Source organism: Rhinatrema bivittatum, chromosome 2, assembly GCF_901001135.1.
Source record: "Rhinatrema bivittatum chromosome 2, aRhiBiv1.1, whole genome shotgun sequence".
Taxonomy (NCBI): domain Eukaryota; kingdom Metazoa; phylum Chordata; class Amphibia; order Gymnophiona; family Rhinatrematidae; genus Rhinatrema; species Rhinatrema bivittatum.
The window spans coordinates 39936866-39950741 of record NC_042616.1 but is presented as its reverse complement, the minus strand read 5'-3'; the positions used below and the strand labels follow the sequence as shown (position 1 = coordinate 39950741).

The window sequence follows — 13876 nt, the reverse complement described above, 5'->3', positions numbered from 1 at the left end:
GGAGACGAACTGGGGGATGTAAGAGGGGATCAGCCGGAGTGATGGAGGTTGAGAGAGGGATCAGTTGGAGTGCAGGAATGGTGAGTGGAGGGATTGTTGGAGGGCGAACTACACCCCCGGTAATCAGGTTTGGTTCTCGTCTGGGGTCGTGTGAATTTTCAGGAGCTAAAATGGGGTCACATTGGCTAAAAGTTTGGGAAGCCCTGTTCTAGGGTCTATCATTTAGGCTGTAGAGTTATGCATTTAGGTTGCAAAAATCCACACGAAATGTACAGTATAGTTATGAAATTCTTCTAAACATGAAAGAAGAGCGGGATCTGGGGATGATCATATCTGATGATGGTAAAATGGACAAACAGGTGGATAAGGTGATGGCAGAGCCGGTACAACTGACTGTGCAAGCCATGAACTTGCACAGGGCGTTGACTTTGAGGGGGCGGCATCCTGGAGGCCACAGGTGGCTGAAGTTCAGAGGAGGCTGTGGGGCCATTCAGGGGATCCCAATCTCCCGGCAGCCTCAAGAGGAGGCTATAGGCTGCCCGGTGAGGGTGGCCAGGACAACGAGAAGGCTGTAGGTCTGCCCAGCAGCCCCTGTTCCACCTGCAGCAAGGATGATGAGAAAGCCATGGAGCTGCCCAGTGCTTCCCAACCTGTTACACTGATGAAGTGAAGAGGAGGGCCCGGGACTGAAGAGTTGGACTCTGGCGATGCTGGGGTGTTTGTGAGAGGGAGTCTTGTGTCAGTGTGTATGAGCAGATATATGTGTGTGATAGATGGGGAGCGTGGGTGTATGCGCGCATATATGTGTTACCCTTCGCGGTTCATGGGACAGCCCCGCAAGCCGCTTCACCCCCAATGCCGCTGGCAACTGCGAAGGGTATTGACTGAGAATATGCTGCCGTGTGCAGCAAGACACCAGCATGCGCACACACCCAGCGTTGTCTCTCTTAAAGGGCCCACGGCAGGAACTTAGAGTACCCATTGTTTAGGGGATCTCCTCCTATGTATATCAGGGATAGCTGCGAGTTGGGCTGCTACGTAAAACCACTCCAAATTGGGAACACCCAGTCCTCCCTTATCCCGGGGTCGATATAACAGTCTTCTAGAGACCCTGGGGGGTCGCTTGTGCCAAATAAAGTCAAATAAGATTTTTTGCCAAGAACGAAGTATAGTTGAGGATATGAAGATAGGAATGGTATGAAAGAAATATAAAAACCGGGGTAATACATTCATTTTTATAATAGCTACACGACCCAGCCACGAGTACTGTTCTCTGTCCCATTTTTGAAGATCCCTTCGTACTCCTTGTAGCAATGGTATAAAATTGAGGCGGAATAAATTATTAATCTCAGTGCCGATATGGATCCCCAAATATTTCAGAGAGGTATGTGCAATCTTAAAAGGGTAGTGTGTCACCAGAGTAGAAAATGCATCGGGGGGTACTGAAATGTTTAGTAACTCTGTTTTATCCATATTTATTTTGAAACCAGAAACTGTACTAAAGGCCTGAAACTCCTCAGTGACTTCCCTGATTGATGTCGTGGGATTAGTTAGAGTGAGGAGGATGTCGTCGACAAATAGTGAGATTTTCATCTGTGACGTTCCTAATGGGATTCCTGTGACATAGGCGGAGTCCCGAATTCGAGTGGCCAGGGGTTCCAGAAATAAAGTGAAAAGAAGGGGAGACAATGGGCAGCCCTGTCGTGTTCCATGTTGAACTGGGAAGAGTTCCCCATAGCCCCCATTAACCTTTATCCTAGCACCGGGATCCTTATATAGACATTGGATCCATCGGAGGAACCCGGGGCCAAAAGACATCTTTTCCAGAGTAGCAAATAGGAAATCCCAATGAACGAGGTCAAAGGCTTTCTCTGCATCAATAGCTAGCAATACTAAAGGTACCTTTGTCGTCTTAGCCCACCAGAGGGCATCAGTAACTTTTCTAACATTATCGGCCGCCATTCTATTGGGGATGAATCCCACCTGATCGTTATGCACTAATTGTGGAAGGTAGGAGTTAAGTCGAGATGCTAATATTTAGCCAGAATCTTTAAGTCTACGTTTAGCAATGAAATAGGTCGTTAGGACCCACACTGAGTGGGGTCCCCTCCCCGGCTTTAGTAACACTGAAATGCCAGCTACATTGGAGTGTGGGGGTAGGGAATCTCCTTCAAGTAGCCCATTAAAATAGTCTACAAGATATCCTGCTAATTGCATACAATACTTTTTATATTAGCTCCCGGTGAAACCATCGAGACCCGGTGATTTGCCCGTCTTAAGGGTCTTTAATAGCGGCTTGTACTTCTAAAATATGGATAGGGCTATCTAGAAATCTCTGTTGGGATTTAGTAAGGCTAGGCAATATAATGGATTGTAGATAATTGTCTACCTGTGTGGGTGTTATAGCCTGATCTCTACAATACAGGGAAGTATAAAAGGAAGTAAAACAGTCCCGTATGTCCTTGGTGGTGGTTAATATATCCCCTTGCTGTGTCTTAATCTTAGCTATGTTAGACTTAAGTATGCGTCTTTTCAATTGTCGTGCAAGGACTTTACCCGCCTTATTATGGCCTTCAAAATAACGTTGCCTAGTACGATCCAAGTCATAGGCGATTTGTGCGGCATCTAACATATTCAATTCAGATCGAGCAGCTCGCAACTTAGATAGATTTTGGGAATTTAGAGTAGTAGAATGCGAGCGTGTGAGTGTAGCGATTGAGCGCAACAGTGTAACACGCCGCTGCTCTCTCTGCTTCCGTAAAGCAGATGTCAAAGCTATAAGCCGTCCTCTCATAACCACCTTAGAACCTTCCCACAAGGTGCTCGCCACTTTAATCGAACCCTTATTTATCCGAAAATATTCCCGTAAATAGTCTAAAAGGTCTTTACTATACGTAGTATCATGCAGGATGTCCTCTCTCAGTTTCCAAAAGCGTATGTCAGTATCCGTATTGGCTAGTAAGATTTGGATCCACACTGGGGCGTGGTCAGACCAAGTTTATGTCCCCAATGCCCGTATCCAGGACTTGATTTTGTATTCCTTTGTCAACTAATACAAAATCAATCTGGGAGTATGTATTGTGTGGGTTAGAATAGAACGTGTAAGTTCTGGAAGTGGGGTTTCGGTGCCGCCAAATGTCAATGAGACTCCAATCATGCATAAGGTGGCCTTTCAACCTACCACACTTCTGTAATTTGAGGTATCAATCCTGGGGTTGCGTACGATATTATGGTCCCCACCCCATATTAACAGGCCCTCAGCAAAGGCAGTGAGGAGTTCCAGTAAAGAGTAGAAAAAGTGCTTCTGGTCTGTGTTAGGGGCATAGATGTTAACAATAGTATAGAGTTGTTTATCAATTTGAAGTTTGAGGAGTAGATAGCATCCCTGTGGGTCAGCAATGTGTGCTTTGTAATCAAATACGACATGGTTGGCTATGAGAATACCCACCCCAGCGTACCTGCATGCCTTGGTACTAGCGGCAAAGTAAGAAGTTGGGTAGCCCCTAAAGGTCAGCAAATGCTCGTGGTGTTTACGTGTATGTGTTTCCTGGAGCAGTGCAATATCAATATGTTGCCGGTGTAGGTCACGCTGCAACAATTGGCGTTTGGTAGGTGTATTGAGTCCCTTAACATTAAGGGACCAAATAAGCAGGGCCATGAGTGGAATCAGCCTACCAATAAGAAAACCCCTTTATGGGTATGAGCGCCCCCCAGGTGTACATGATCATGTCTAAACAGGCAGTAACAACAATATATCCCCAAAGAGCTCATGGATAGTAAACCCCCCTCCTCCCCCCTCCCTCGTTTCCCTGTCCAAGGTCATATGTATCCCCTTTGGGGATACCTCCCATCTCAGGGGTCTTAGCCTCCAACGGGAGAGCCGCCTTCCCTGCGGACTATATAAAGTAAAACAAAACAGTCCTTCAGCCCGAAGCAGATAGCTGAGATTTGGCAATCTGTAATGAAAATGATACCATTTCAGTGGAAGAAGTGGTTGCCCTTTCCAATTCAAGTTCCTCTTTTCAAATGGCCCGATGGCACATGTGTGGATCGAGTAGCTCCTCTCTGGCATTCTAAGCGCCGGGTGTTCCCTGCCCGCTGCCACCCTCGATTTCAGGTGTTTCTGCTGACTTTCGGCTGATTGTCCATTTGGAGCGGCATCTGGCATGGGCAGGTTGGCTTTACGAAGAGCTTCTTGGGCTTCTGCCATATCTTTAACCCGGTGAGTAGTACCATTGGCTGTGAACAGCAAGCTAAATGGAAATGTCCACCGGTACCGAATATTGTTGTCCTGTAGCCCTTTAGTGGCTGGTCTCAAATCAAATCGCTTGCGCAGTGTGGAGGCCGCCACAGTCATTATAAATGAATATTTTATGATTTTCCCAAGCCATTCCTTCTGCTTTCTAGAGGCGGCATAGATACGAGCTTTCTCTTGGAAAGTTTGAAGGCAAATCAAGATGTCTCGGGTTTTTCAGAGGAACATGGCTCGAGCGTTCGATGGGCTCGTTCAATGTGGAAGGCCTCGAGTCCCTGCTCAAATTCTGCATCAATGTTCACACTGCTCAGGAGGATGGCATGAAATATTTTTTTAACCACTTCGGTGCAGTCAGTATATTCTGGGGTTTCCGGTACACCCCGTACACGTATATTGTTTCGTCGGGATCTATTTTCTAAATCCTCGATTTTTTTCATTGAGTACCTTAATGTCTACATGAGACTGGGCTGCATCGTCCGCCATTTTATGAAGCACCTCCTCGTGGTGTTCTACACGTATATCGAGATCATCTACGCTGTGTCCAACCGCTGCCAGGTCTTCTCGTACCTCTGAGATGGAAAGCAAAAGCTCCTGTTTATGCTGTTTTAAGTCTTTCCGGAGGTCTATGAACCATTCTCGGAGTTCAGCACGTGTGGTAAGTTCTGCTAGCGACCTCGGCGCAGTGTGGTCCGAATCGAGCTCCGAGGCTTCGTCGGGAGTGCCTTGGCACTTTCGTGTACTTTAGCATATGAAAATTGCGTTAAATCTGGATTTTTCCGCTTGGACGCCATCCTTGCTTCTGAGGCCGTGGTCAAGCGATCTGATCGGTGTGGTTACTGGCAGAATTAGAGTGCTTTGGGCTGATTATAAAAAGGACTGCAGGGAGCTCTCGAGTTAGGCAGCCATTCCCGTCGGTGACGTCAGCGGGGCCCCCCCCCTAGTTGCTAAGTATTTCTACTGTGCTCTTAACGGTGACAAAAGAGCCAGTCGACTTCAGACTTACCCAATATTTAGTTCAATTGGGTTTTTTTGTCCCTGAAAGTTTATATTGCTTTTTGTTTTTTTATGGTTGTTGGTGCTTTATATATTCATTAGTCATTTTTGGTTTGTGTATATATATAGATTTATTTTTTTTTTCTCTATGGTGGTAGGTTTGAATTGTTATCTTCTGCCTTGAGAAATGGAATGGTAAAGTGGTTTAGAAATAAATTAAGTTGATGATGATGATCTTACTTCAGGAACAAGCTCTCCGACCATCACCCCAGATATTATCTCCCACATTGAACGAGGGGAAGAGCTGTACATCAGGGATGAGCCGGGATCAGAGGAAAGAGAGACTGGGAAAAGCAGCTGCTCGGGGTGAGTTGCAGTAATGAGAGGGAATGCTCCCTCTCCTCCCTGAAATCAGCCCCCTCCTCCTTCTTCCTTGCTGCATCTTCCTCCTCTGCAGTGGCTGATGGGAGGGCCTCCTCCTCCTTCCAGCCTATATAGATTGATGCATGCACACTTCTACCTTCTTCCAATGTAAGCATGCCTTAATCTTCTTCTGACCCATGCCTTAATCTTCTTCTGGCCCAGGCAGGCTGATTGAAATGCAACATGAGGTGTCTTCATCCTTGCAGCCCATGGAGGCAGATGTTAAGGGCTTGTGCTGTGGTCAGGGCTGTTGCCAGGGTAATTAGGCACCCTTGATGAACCTTCAGCCTTGTGCCCTCCCCAATTAACTTTCAGCCATAGCCTCCCCCCTAAAAATTTGATCATTAGATTCCATAATCATTATGATCTCATCACCACCCCTCCCAGAACAAGCCTGTACAGACATATAATTGCAAACCAAAAAACACAGAAAGGATGAGTTGTAAGTAACTTAATAAACAATAGCGAAAAAAACAACTCGTAACATTTATTTTATTTATTTATTTATTTATTAGCTTTTATATATCAACATTCGTGGGTACATCATGCCAGTTTACAATATAACTGAAGGAGGAAAATACAAAAAAACCAGGGTGAGGGGAGGGGAGCAGATAGGAAGAGAGAATGGGCGAGAGAAGAGAGGGAAAAACAGGAAGAGGAAAAAGGAACAGTACCTGATGGAAAACAACAGAAGAACATAATATGTAACATTGCAAATTATACACTCAAAAGGGACTGTGGATAACCTTATATAAATTATACACTCCAAAAAGTATTATCTACAATAATATACATTATCTTTAACTAGTATATATGGAAGACACTATATATGACATTACAAATTATACGTTCAGAAAGGCAACTATATACAGTCTAGCAGGGTTGCTATAGGGAAAGGTAGGGTTTAAAGACAGGGGAAGGGGGTATATAAGGAGGTGCAGAGATATGGGAGACAAATCAGACAAAACACGCCTTTCTTTGTGACAAACACGATTCCTCAGACAATTGCAGCACAACAGCCTAAGACGCTGCGGGGAAACCCTTCCATCAAAGGAAACAGTGTATCAGTGTTGAATGTATTTTTTAAGGATTTTTAGCAAATTTTATTAAAAATAATGACAACAGTCAAAGGAACTTTCTTGAAGTAACTTAGCTTTGTTAAGGCAAGAAATCCAGACCGGACACCCGACGCTGTCAGCGTTTCGAGAGTAACTACCAGCAACTCTCTGCCTCAGGGGAAACTCACCACCTTTATGATAAGGATCCTTGTTCCTTCAACGCCAAATGTAGACATTTTTATTGCAAACGGAAGACTCCCCACCAACCAATCACAGTGCAGGTAAACATGACAAACATGTTGATGGCCAATCCAAATCGGTTTCATAAAGATAACTTGAATGCTGAATTATTCAGTATTGAACCAGTTGATAGATTCATTTAAACCATTTGGGGCTACAGAATTCAACTTGAAAATCCATATCTGTTCCTTCAAAGATAATTGCTTCACTGATTACCACCCTCTAGCGCTTATGGGAACAGAATCGATGACAGTCCATTTATCTGTTCAAATGAATGTTTGGCATTTAGAAAATGAGGAACAATTGGCGCTGTAATCCTTTCTGTGTTCTCACGACTTTTATGTTCAATCAAGAAAATTCCTTTGGACTGTCATTATTATTTTTAATTGCATTTGCTAAAAATCCTTTAAATATACCTTGAACATGGATACATAGTTTCCTATGATGAAAGGGTTTCCCTGCAGCATCTTAGGCTGTTGTGGTGGAATTGTTTGAGGAGCTGTGTTTGTGACAAAGAAAAGGCATGCTATGAGTTGTGTTTTTCAATATTGTTTATTAAGTTACAAACATATAATTGGACGTCATTTATATATATAAACATGTGTAACACAGATGATTCCAAAATCGTCACAGTGTCTGAATGTTTCATCTCTGATTTTAGGGGTTAGACTGGAAAAAAATTAGAAAGAAAGAAATATAAAACAAATCCATACTGCATTGGATGAAGGTAATCTCTGAAATGGCTGGCTGGACTAAACAAGGTTTCCCGTTGATAGCAGGGCTGAATTAGCCATGCTGTCATGGGATCTGTCAATCAGGCCAAGGAGGCGGAGCTTGTCAAAGCAGAGAACAGAGCTTTGCTCTCTGCGGCTGCGCGTGTGTTCCCGCACAGGAAAGTAACGGAATCTCCTCAGTCTGTTTTTTCCGCGAGTGGGATCGCACGCGGAGCTGTTCTCTCCTCAGCGTTAAAAATAAATAAATAAATAAAATGTCACAATCGGGGGTTTAACCCTGTCGCTGACAAGCAAGGTCGATTATGGACGGACACGACCGATGTTTCAGATCACAATCAGGAAGATTGTGACTTTTTGCTCTAGGAAGTCATCCAGAGCACTAAAGAAAGGGCCTATAGGCTTCAGGAACTTTTGCCTCAAAGGACATCGGAGGCTCATTCATCGCCTGGCCCAATAACTTATCGGCTCTTGGAGGTAAGGAGAACACAACATGACAAAGGCCAATGGATTCTGAGAAATCCGCAGTGCCTATAGAGCCGCAACGGACCATATCGGCGCTGGGAACCTCGGCGCCGACACCTTCTGCGCCTAAGGCGCCGTATGCGCACAAAAAGTATTGGCACCGGAAGAAGCGCATGGCGCAGAAGAAGCCACCGTGCATAAATACGTGCACGGCGCCATTGACCACGGCGCCGTTGAAATCTGTGCGAACACAGCTGACCCCAGGGAAGTTTATGCGCACAGCGCCGAAGACATCGGCGCCGATAAACCTTGCGCACACAGAATTAGAAAGATATGCGCATAACTCTACATCCGCGCATAACTCTACATCCAACATAACTCTAAATCCGCGCATAAATCTACACCTGCGCATAAATTTACATCCGCACATACATACACGTCTGCGCATAAATCTATATCCGCACATAAATCTACATTTGCGCATGAATTAAATCCGCGCATAGATCTAAATCTGCGCATAAAAGGCATAATTACTCACCTTAGTTATTAAAGAATGAGTAAGAAGGACGAAGTTACCCTTCACAAAGCTTTTCTTCTGGAGCTAATACCACAGAACTTTCATCACGTAGAAATCATACAGACTAGTCGTCTAATGATTATCATAAGCACTCACGACACTCTCACCATAAAAAATGGACAAAGAGGCGTGCTACATGGGAGATAAGTCCTTTGACTTCTAAATCATCTCATAGACTACCTTCTAATACCTTCTCAAAAGAGAGGTAATACAGGTTGTTTCCTCTAACTCTTCTACAAATTCAGAAGATTCGAGGAACATATCAGTCAATAAAATACAAAGCGACAGAAAGGTACCTAATACTTCACCTCAAAATACTCAATGAACCTTAAAGCAGGTATCTCACAAGAATCAGAAGATCGTATGACAATGCCCTCTCATACAAGAGAGGCATTTTATCAATTATCTCAGTCTTAGCAGGTTTTTATGAAAATCTTCAGTCATAATTAAAGTGACTAATATTGCTGATGACAGTTCTCCGGAGCATAAAACACAGCTTAAAAGAGAACGTCGGTAGAACCACCGACATCTCCCATAATAAACCGACCAGCCTTGACAACTCATACACAGGATACATCTTTGATTCTCCTTCAATTAAACATTCCCATCATCACCTACTGGATTTCCGTCGGATCCACAGAAACAACCTCAGGAACCGTACTCCCCTCCGGAAGACCTTACATACCCAAAATCCCTAGAAAATTGGGTACAATACTGCATCTAGAGGTCCAAAAAGAAGCAGACCCTAGACCAGAGACCCTTGGTCTTCAAAACATTTTTGCTACTCCAGGGGAAACAACATCTCTTCTACCACAAGAGATCCTTGGGACTCCCATGACAGCATGGCTAATTCAGCCCTGCTATCGACGGGAGAAAAAGCAAGTTTGCTTACCGTAAACGATGTTTCCGTAGATGATAGGATGAATTAGCCATGCTGTCATGGGATCTGTCAATCAGGCCCGGGAGGCGGAGCTTGTCAAAGCAGAGAACAGAGCTTTGCCCTCTGCGGCTGCGCGTGTGTTCCCGCGCAGGAAAGTAACGGAATCTCCTCAGTCTGTGATTAAGCTGTAGTGTAGTCGAAGACTTGCTGACTGCCGGGAGGAGGGTGGGTCAGCATGGCTAATCATCCTGCTATCTACGGAAACATCGTTTACGGTAAGCAAACTTGCTTATATTGCCCTTACTATTGCCATAGAAAAAAAAAAGTTGAATTCTGTTGTCTGCTTTAGTGACAGTGACGCAAACTCCTTCCATTACCAGGACACTTTGTGAAAGTAACACAAATCCTGTAAAAATGTCACTCCGAACCTATATACCATACCTGCCATATCAAAACAGTATTAACTCCCATAAATCAAATAGCAACAACCTTATCTATGAAAAGGCAGCACTTGCCAACTTTCCACTGGGTTCTAAACCAATATACCTCTCATTAGGAGAAAAGAACAAGCTGGATGCTGCACAGCCCACATGTTTTCAGAATACCTCACCTCAATCATACGCCATCGTCAGGCCCTTTACCAAAAAACAGCTTCCATTCATCCTGCAGACCAGTCCTCCGGCCGGCGATTTGTGGTAGTCTGATTGCAACGGGCCTGTTTTGCGCTGGGTGCAGAAGACACGGGAGAAAGATGCTTCCTCGGAGCATTCTGAGCAGATAGCTCAGCTGGAAGCTGGGGTGGCCTATGTGGCGGATGCACTTTACGATTTGGGCTATGGTTGGTAACTGATTGGCAGATTTGGGCTAGATGGCTGCTATGGTTGGTAACTGATTGGCAGATGTGTGGTCTAAGTCCCAGCTGTATAATCTCCCTTTAAAGGGCAGTTACTATTTGGTGATGACCTGGAGCAACTGATGAAGATCATGGGGGAATCCAAGTGGAACAGGTTGCCAGAGGATAATAAAGCTGTCAGGAAGAACTTTCCGCTGCGGGCCCATTTTCGGGATATGTGGTGTTTTCGGCCGGGCAAGGCGACCTCAAATGCGGGGCAGAAGTAGGCTGCTGATCGACAGCAGTCCTTTTGGGGTTCCCGCAGAATCTTCAGGGAAGGGGCTGGTCGGGGGGGCTGGAGGCGGTAAGACTTCATAATGAAGTCAGGCCGGTCCAATCTTCAGTCAAAGCTGTAGGAGGAGGATCGTCCCTATTTAACGAGGAGTGGACCAAGATCACTTTGGACCAGTGGGTTCTAGAGGAGATAAGAGAAGGCTACGTCTTCGTGGTGTCCCTTTGCTTATCTCGAGCCAAGCAAGAACACTTTGCTGCGCTTACAAAAACCTGGAAGCTATTGTACTGGTTCCGCCTTCAGAGAGGAGAAAAGGAAGGTAATCGATTTATTTTGTGGTTCCAAGAAAAGAAGGTATATTCTATACCAGGGGTCGGGAACCTTTTTGGCTGAGAGAGCCATGAACGCCACATATTTTAAAATGTAATTCCGTGTGAGAGCCCATACTAACTACAACCCCCCACCCTCCTGACTCCCCCAAGACCTACCAAATTAATTTACTACAACCCCCACCCTCCTGACCCCCCCCCCAAGACCTGCCAAAAGTCCCTGGTGATCCAGCGGGGGTCCAGGGCTCAGACAAATCTTTAATAAAAAAGTAAAAATCTAACAAAACCCCCCACCCTCCTGACACCCCCCCCCAAAGACCTCCAAAATTAATTTACTACAACCCCCCCCCCCCAAGACCTGCCAAAAGTCCCTGGTGGTCCAGCGGGGTCCGGGAGCGATCTCCTGGACTTGGGCTGTCGGCTGCCAGTAGTCCAAAATGGCGCCGACGGCCCTTTGCCCCTCACTATGTCAACTGGGGTCGACCAATGGCAGCGGTAGCAAAGGGCCGTCGGCGCCATTTTGACTACTGGCAGCCGACAGCCCAAGTCCAGGAGATCGCTCCCGGACCCCCGCTGGACCACCAGGGAATTTTGGCAGGTCTTGGGGGGGGTCAGGAGGGTGGGGGATTTTGTTTAGATTTTTACTTTTTTTATTAAAGATTTGTCTGCGAGCCAGATGCAGCCATCAAAAGAGCCATATCTGGCTCCCGAAGCCATAGGTTCCTGACCACTGTTCTATACCATTCTGGACCTTCAAAAGGTCAACATGGCGTTGTGGGTTCCAGATGGAGATACTGCGGATGGTAATTAATCGCAGTTCGTAAAGGACAATTTCTAGCGGCCCTAGATCTAACGAAGGCCTACCTGCATATCCCCATTCGGCCGGCGCACCAGAAGATTTTGAGGTTCATGGTGCTGGGGCAACATTTTCAGTTTCGGGCTCTTCCTTTCTGGTTGGCCTCTGTTACACACAGGTTCACAAAGGTGACGGTAGTGGTGATGGCGGCGGCGCTAAGGAGGGAATGGATTCTGGTTCTCCCTTATCTAGATGGCTGGCTAGTGCGAGCAAAGTCCGAAGTGAAATGTTGCCAGGCAGTGCATCAAGCGATGCAGTTGTTACAGTCGCTCGAATGGGGGGATAAACTTGAACAAGCGTCATCTGGTGCCGACCCAGTCATTGGACTCTCTGGGGGCACATTTTGATATCCGCATGGGCAGAGTCTTCCTTACCTTGCAGAGAGTCACGAAGATTCAGGCTCAGATAGGGCATTTCTTGAAAATGCCAGTTCCCAAGGGCCTGGGATTACTTGCAAGTACTGGGTTCTATGGGTGTCCTATGCTGGATTTGGTGCCATGGGCTTTTGCCCACTCTTCGACCTCTTCAGCGGGCTCTAACTGTCCCACTGGAGTCTGTTGTCAGAGGAGTATAGCGACCTTTAATGCTGCAGTGGGAATCCAGATCCAGTCTCTTGTGGTGGCTGGTGAAGGGGGTGGATCTGGAGACTCCGGATTGAGTAGTGGTGAGCACAGATGCCAGCCTCAGTGGTTGGGGGGCGGTCTGTCTCAGATGAAATCTCAAGGTTGGTGGTTGCCCACAAGAAGCCAGCCTGGTCTATCAATCATTTGGAAATGAGGGCAGTTCACAGGGCGCTGGTATTTGTCCTTCCTCACATCCGAAGGCGTATGGTCAAAGTTTTCTCAGAAAATGCAACAATGGTGGCATACATCAATCGGCAGGGTGGCTCGAAGAGTAACGCCGTGGCTCGGGAGGCTCAGGAGCTTTTTGTCTGGGTAGAGTGGCATTTGGAGGGGTTAGCAGCTTCACAATTGGCCAAAGTGGACAATGTGCAAGCGAACTATCTCAGGCAATATGTTGGACCCGGGGAATGGAAGTAGTCAATGGAGACCTTCAACCTGATTTGGGTTCAGCTGGGGCAGCTCCCAGCTGCATCTAATGGCATTGCAGAGCAATTCCAAAGCAGTGTAGTTTTTCAGTTGCAGAAGAGAGGTTGGAGCTAAGGGACTAGATTCTCTTGTTCTTCTGTGGCTAGCAGGGGCTCCTGCTGTATGCCTTTTCCTTCATGGCTGTTAATAGGGCCACGTGTGGAGACGCATCAAGAGACATCCAGGTTGAGGGTTTCTCGTGGCACCAGAGTGGTTGTGGTGTCTGTGGTTCGCAAATCCGATTCTTCTGTGTTGCGTCCGTCGGTCGAAGATGGCTGCGACTGCTCTGCCTTACCTCTTTTCTTCCATTTTCCTCCTCCTTGGGCAGGATGGCTGCCTCTGGTGCCAAGGGCCTCAGCATCTCCAGCTTAGCATGTGCGTTCCAGTCTGCCATGCTCACTCCTCTGGCCTCCTAGGGCGCGCACACACGCACATCTCCTACGCTCAAATACACGTCATGGTGGGAACCTCGGGGCATCCCCATCGCATGACATCAATACCTCTGAGTATTTAAAGCCTCTGCTTCGCTACCACCTTTTGAGTTAGCAAGGACTTCGGTTTAGCTACTTTGACCGCTCTAAGCTGCATGCTTAGACGCCGCTCTACACTCCAAGGGCCTCGCTCCTTTAAAAGCTCAAGACACCTGCTCCTCGGGGGTCTCTCGCTTCCATCACCCTTCGGGGGGCCTCTACTAACTGAGACAAACGCTCCTCGGGGGTCTCTCTCTCTTATTCTTTTCAGGATCCCCGGACTATCTGGTACTCGCTCCTCGAGGGCCTACCAGTCTATGAATCCTGTACCACGGACCTTCGGTCCCACCATCTCACTACCAGGAAGATGCCTACACTCCTGTGAAT

At 46.5% G+C, this 13876-nt stretch overlaps 1 protein-coding gene across 1 annotated transcript in view; it reads left to right on the top strand.

Annotated features, from left to right (window-relative positions):
* The window catches only part of LOC115083192 (zinc finger protein 282-like), a gene marked incomplete at its 3' end in the record, with an annotated part of 44264 nt that overhangs the window by 5354 nt on the left and 25034 nt on the right, over positions 1-13876 (top strand). Inside the window, exon 4 of the mRNA XM_029586999.1 lies at positions 5494-5613. Coding sequence (XP_029442859.1) covers positions 5494-5613 — 120 coding nt within the window. The remainder of the gene's footprint in view (positions 1-5493; positions 5614-13876) is intronic.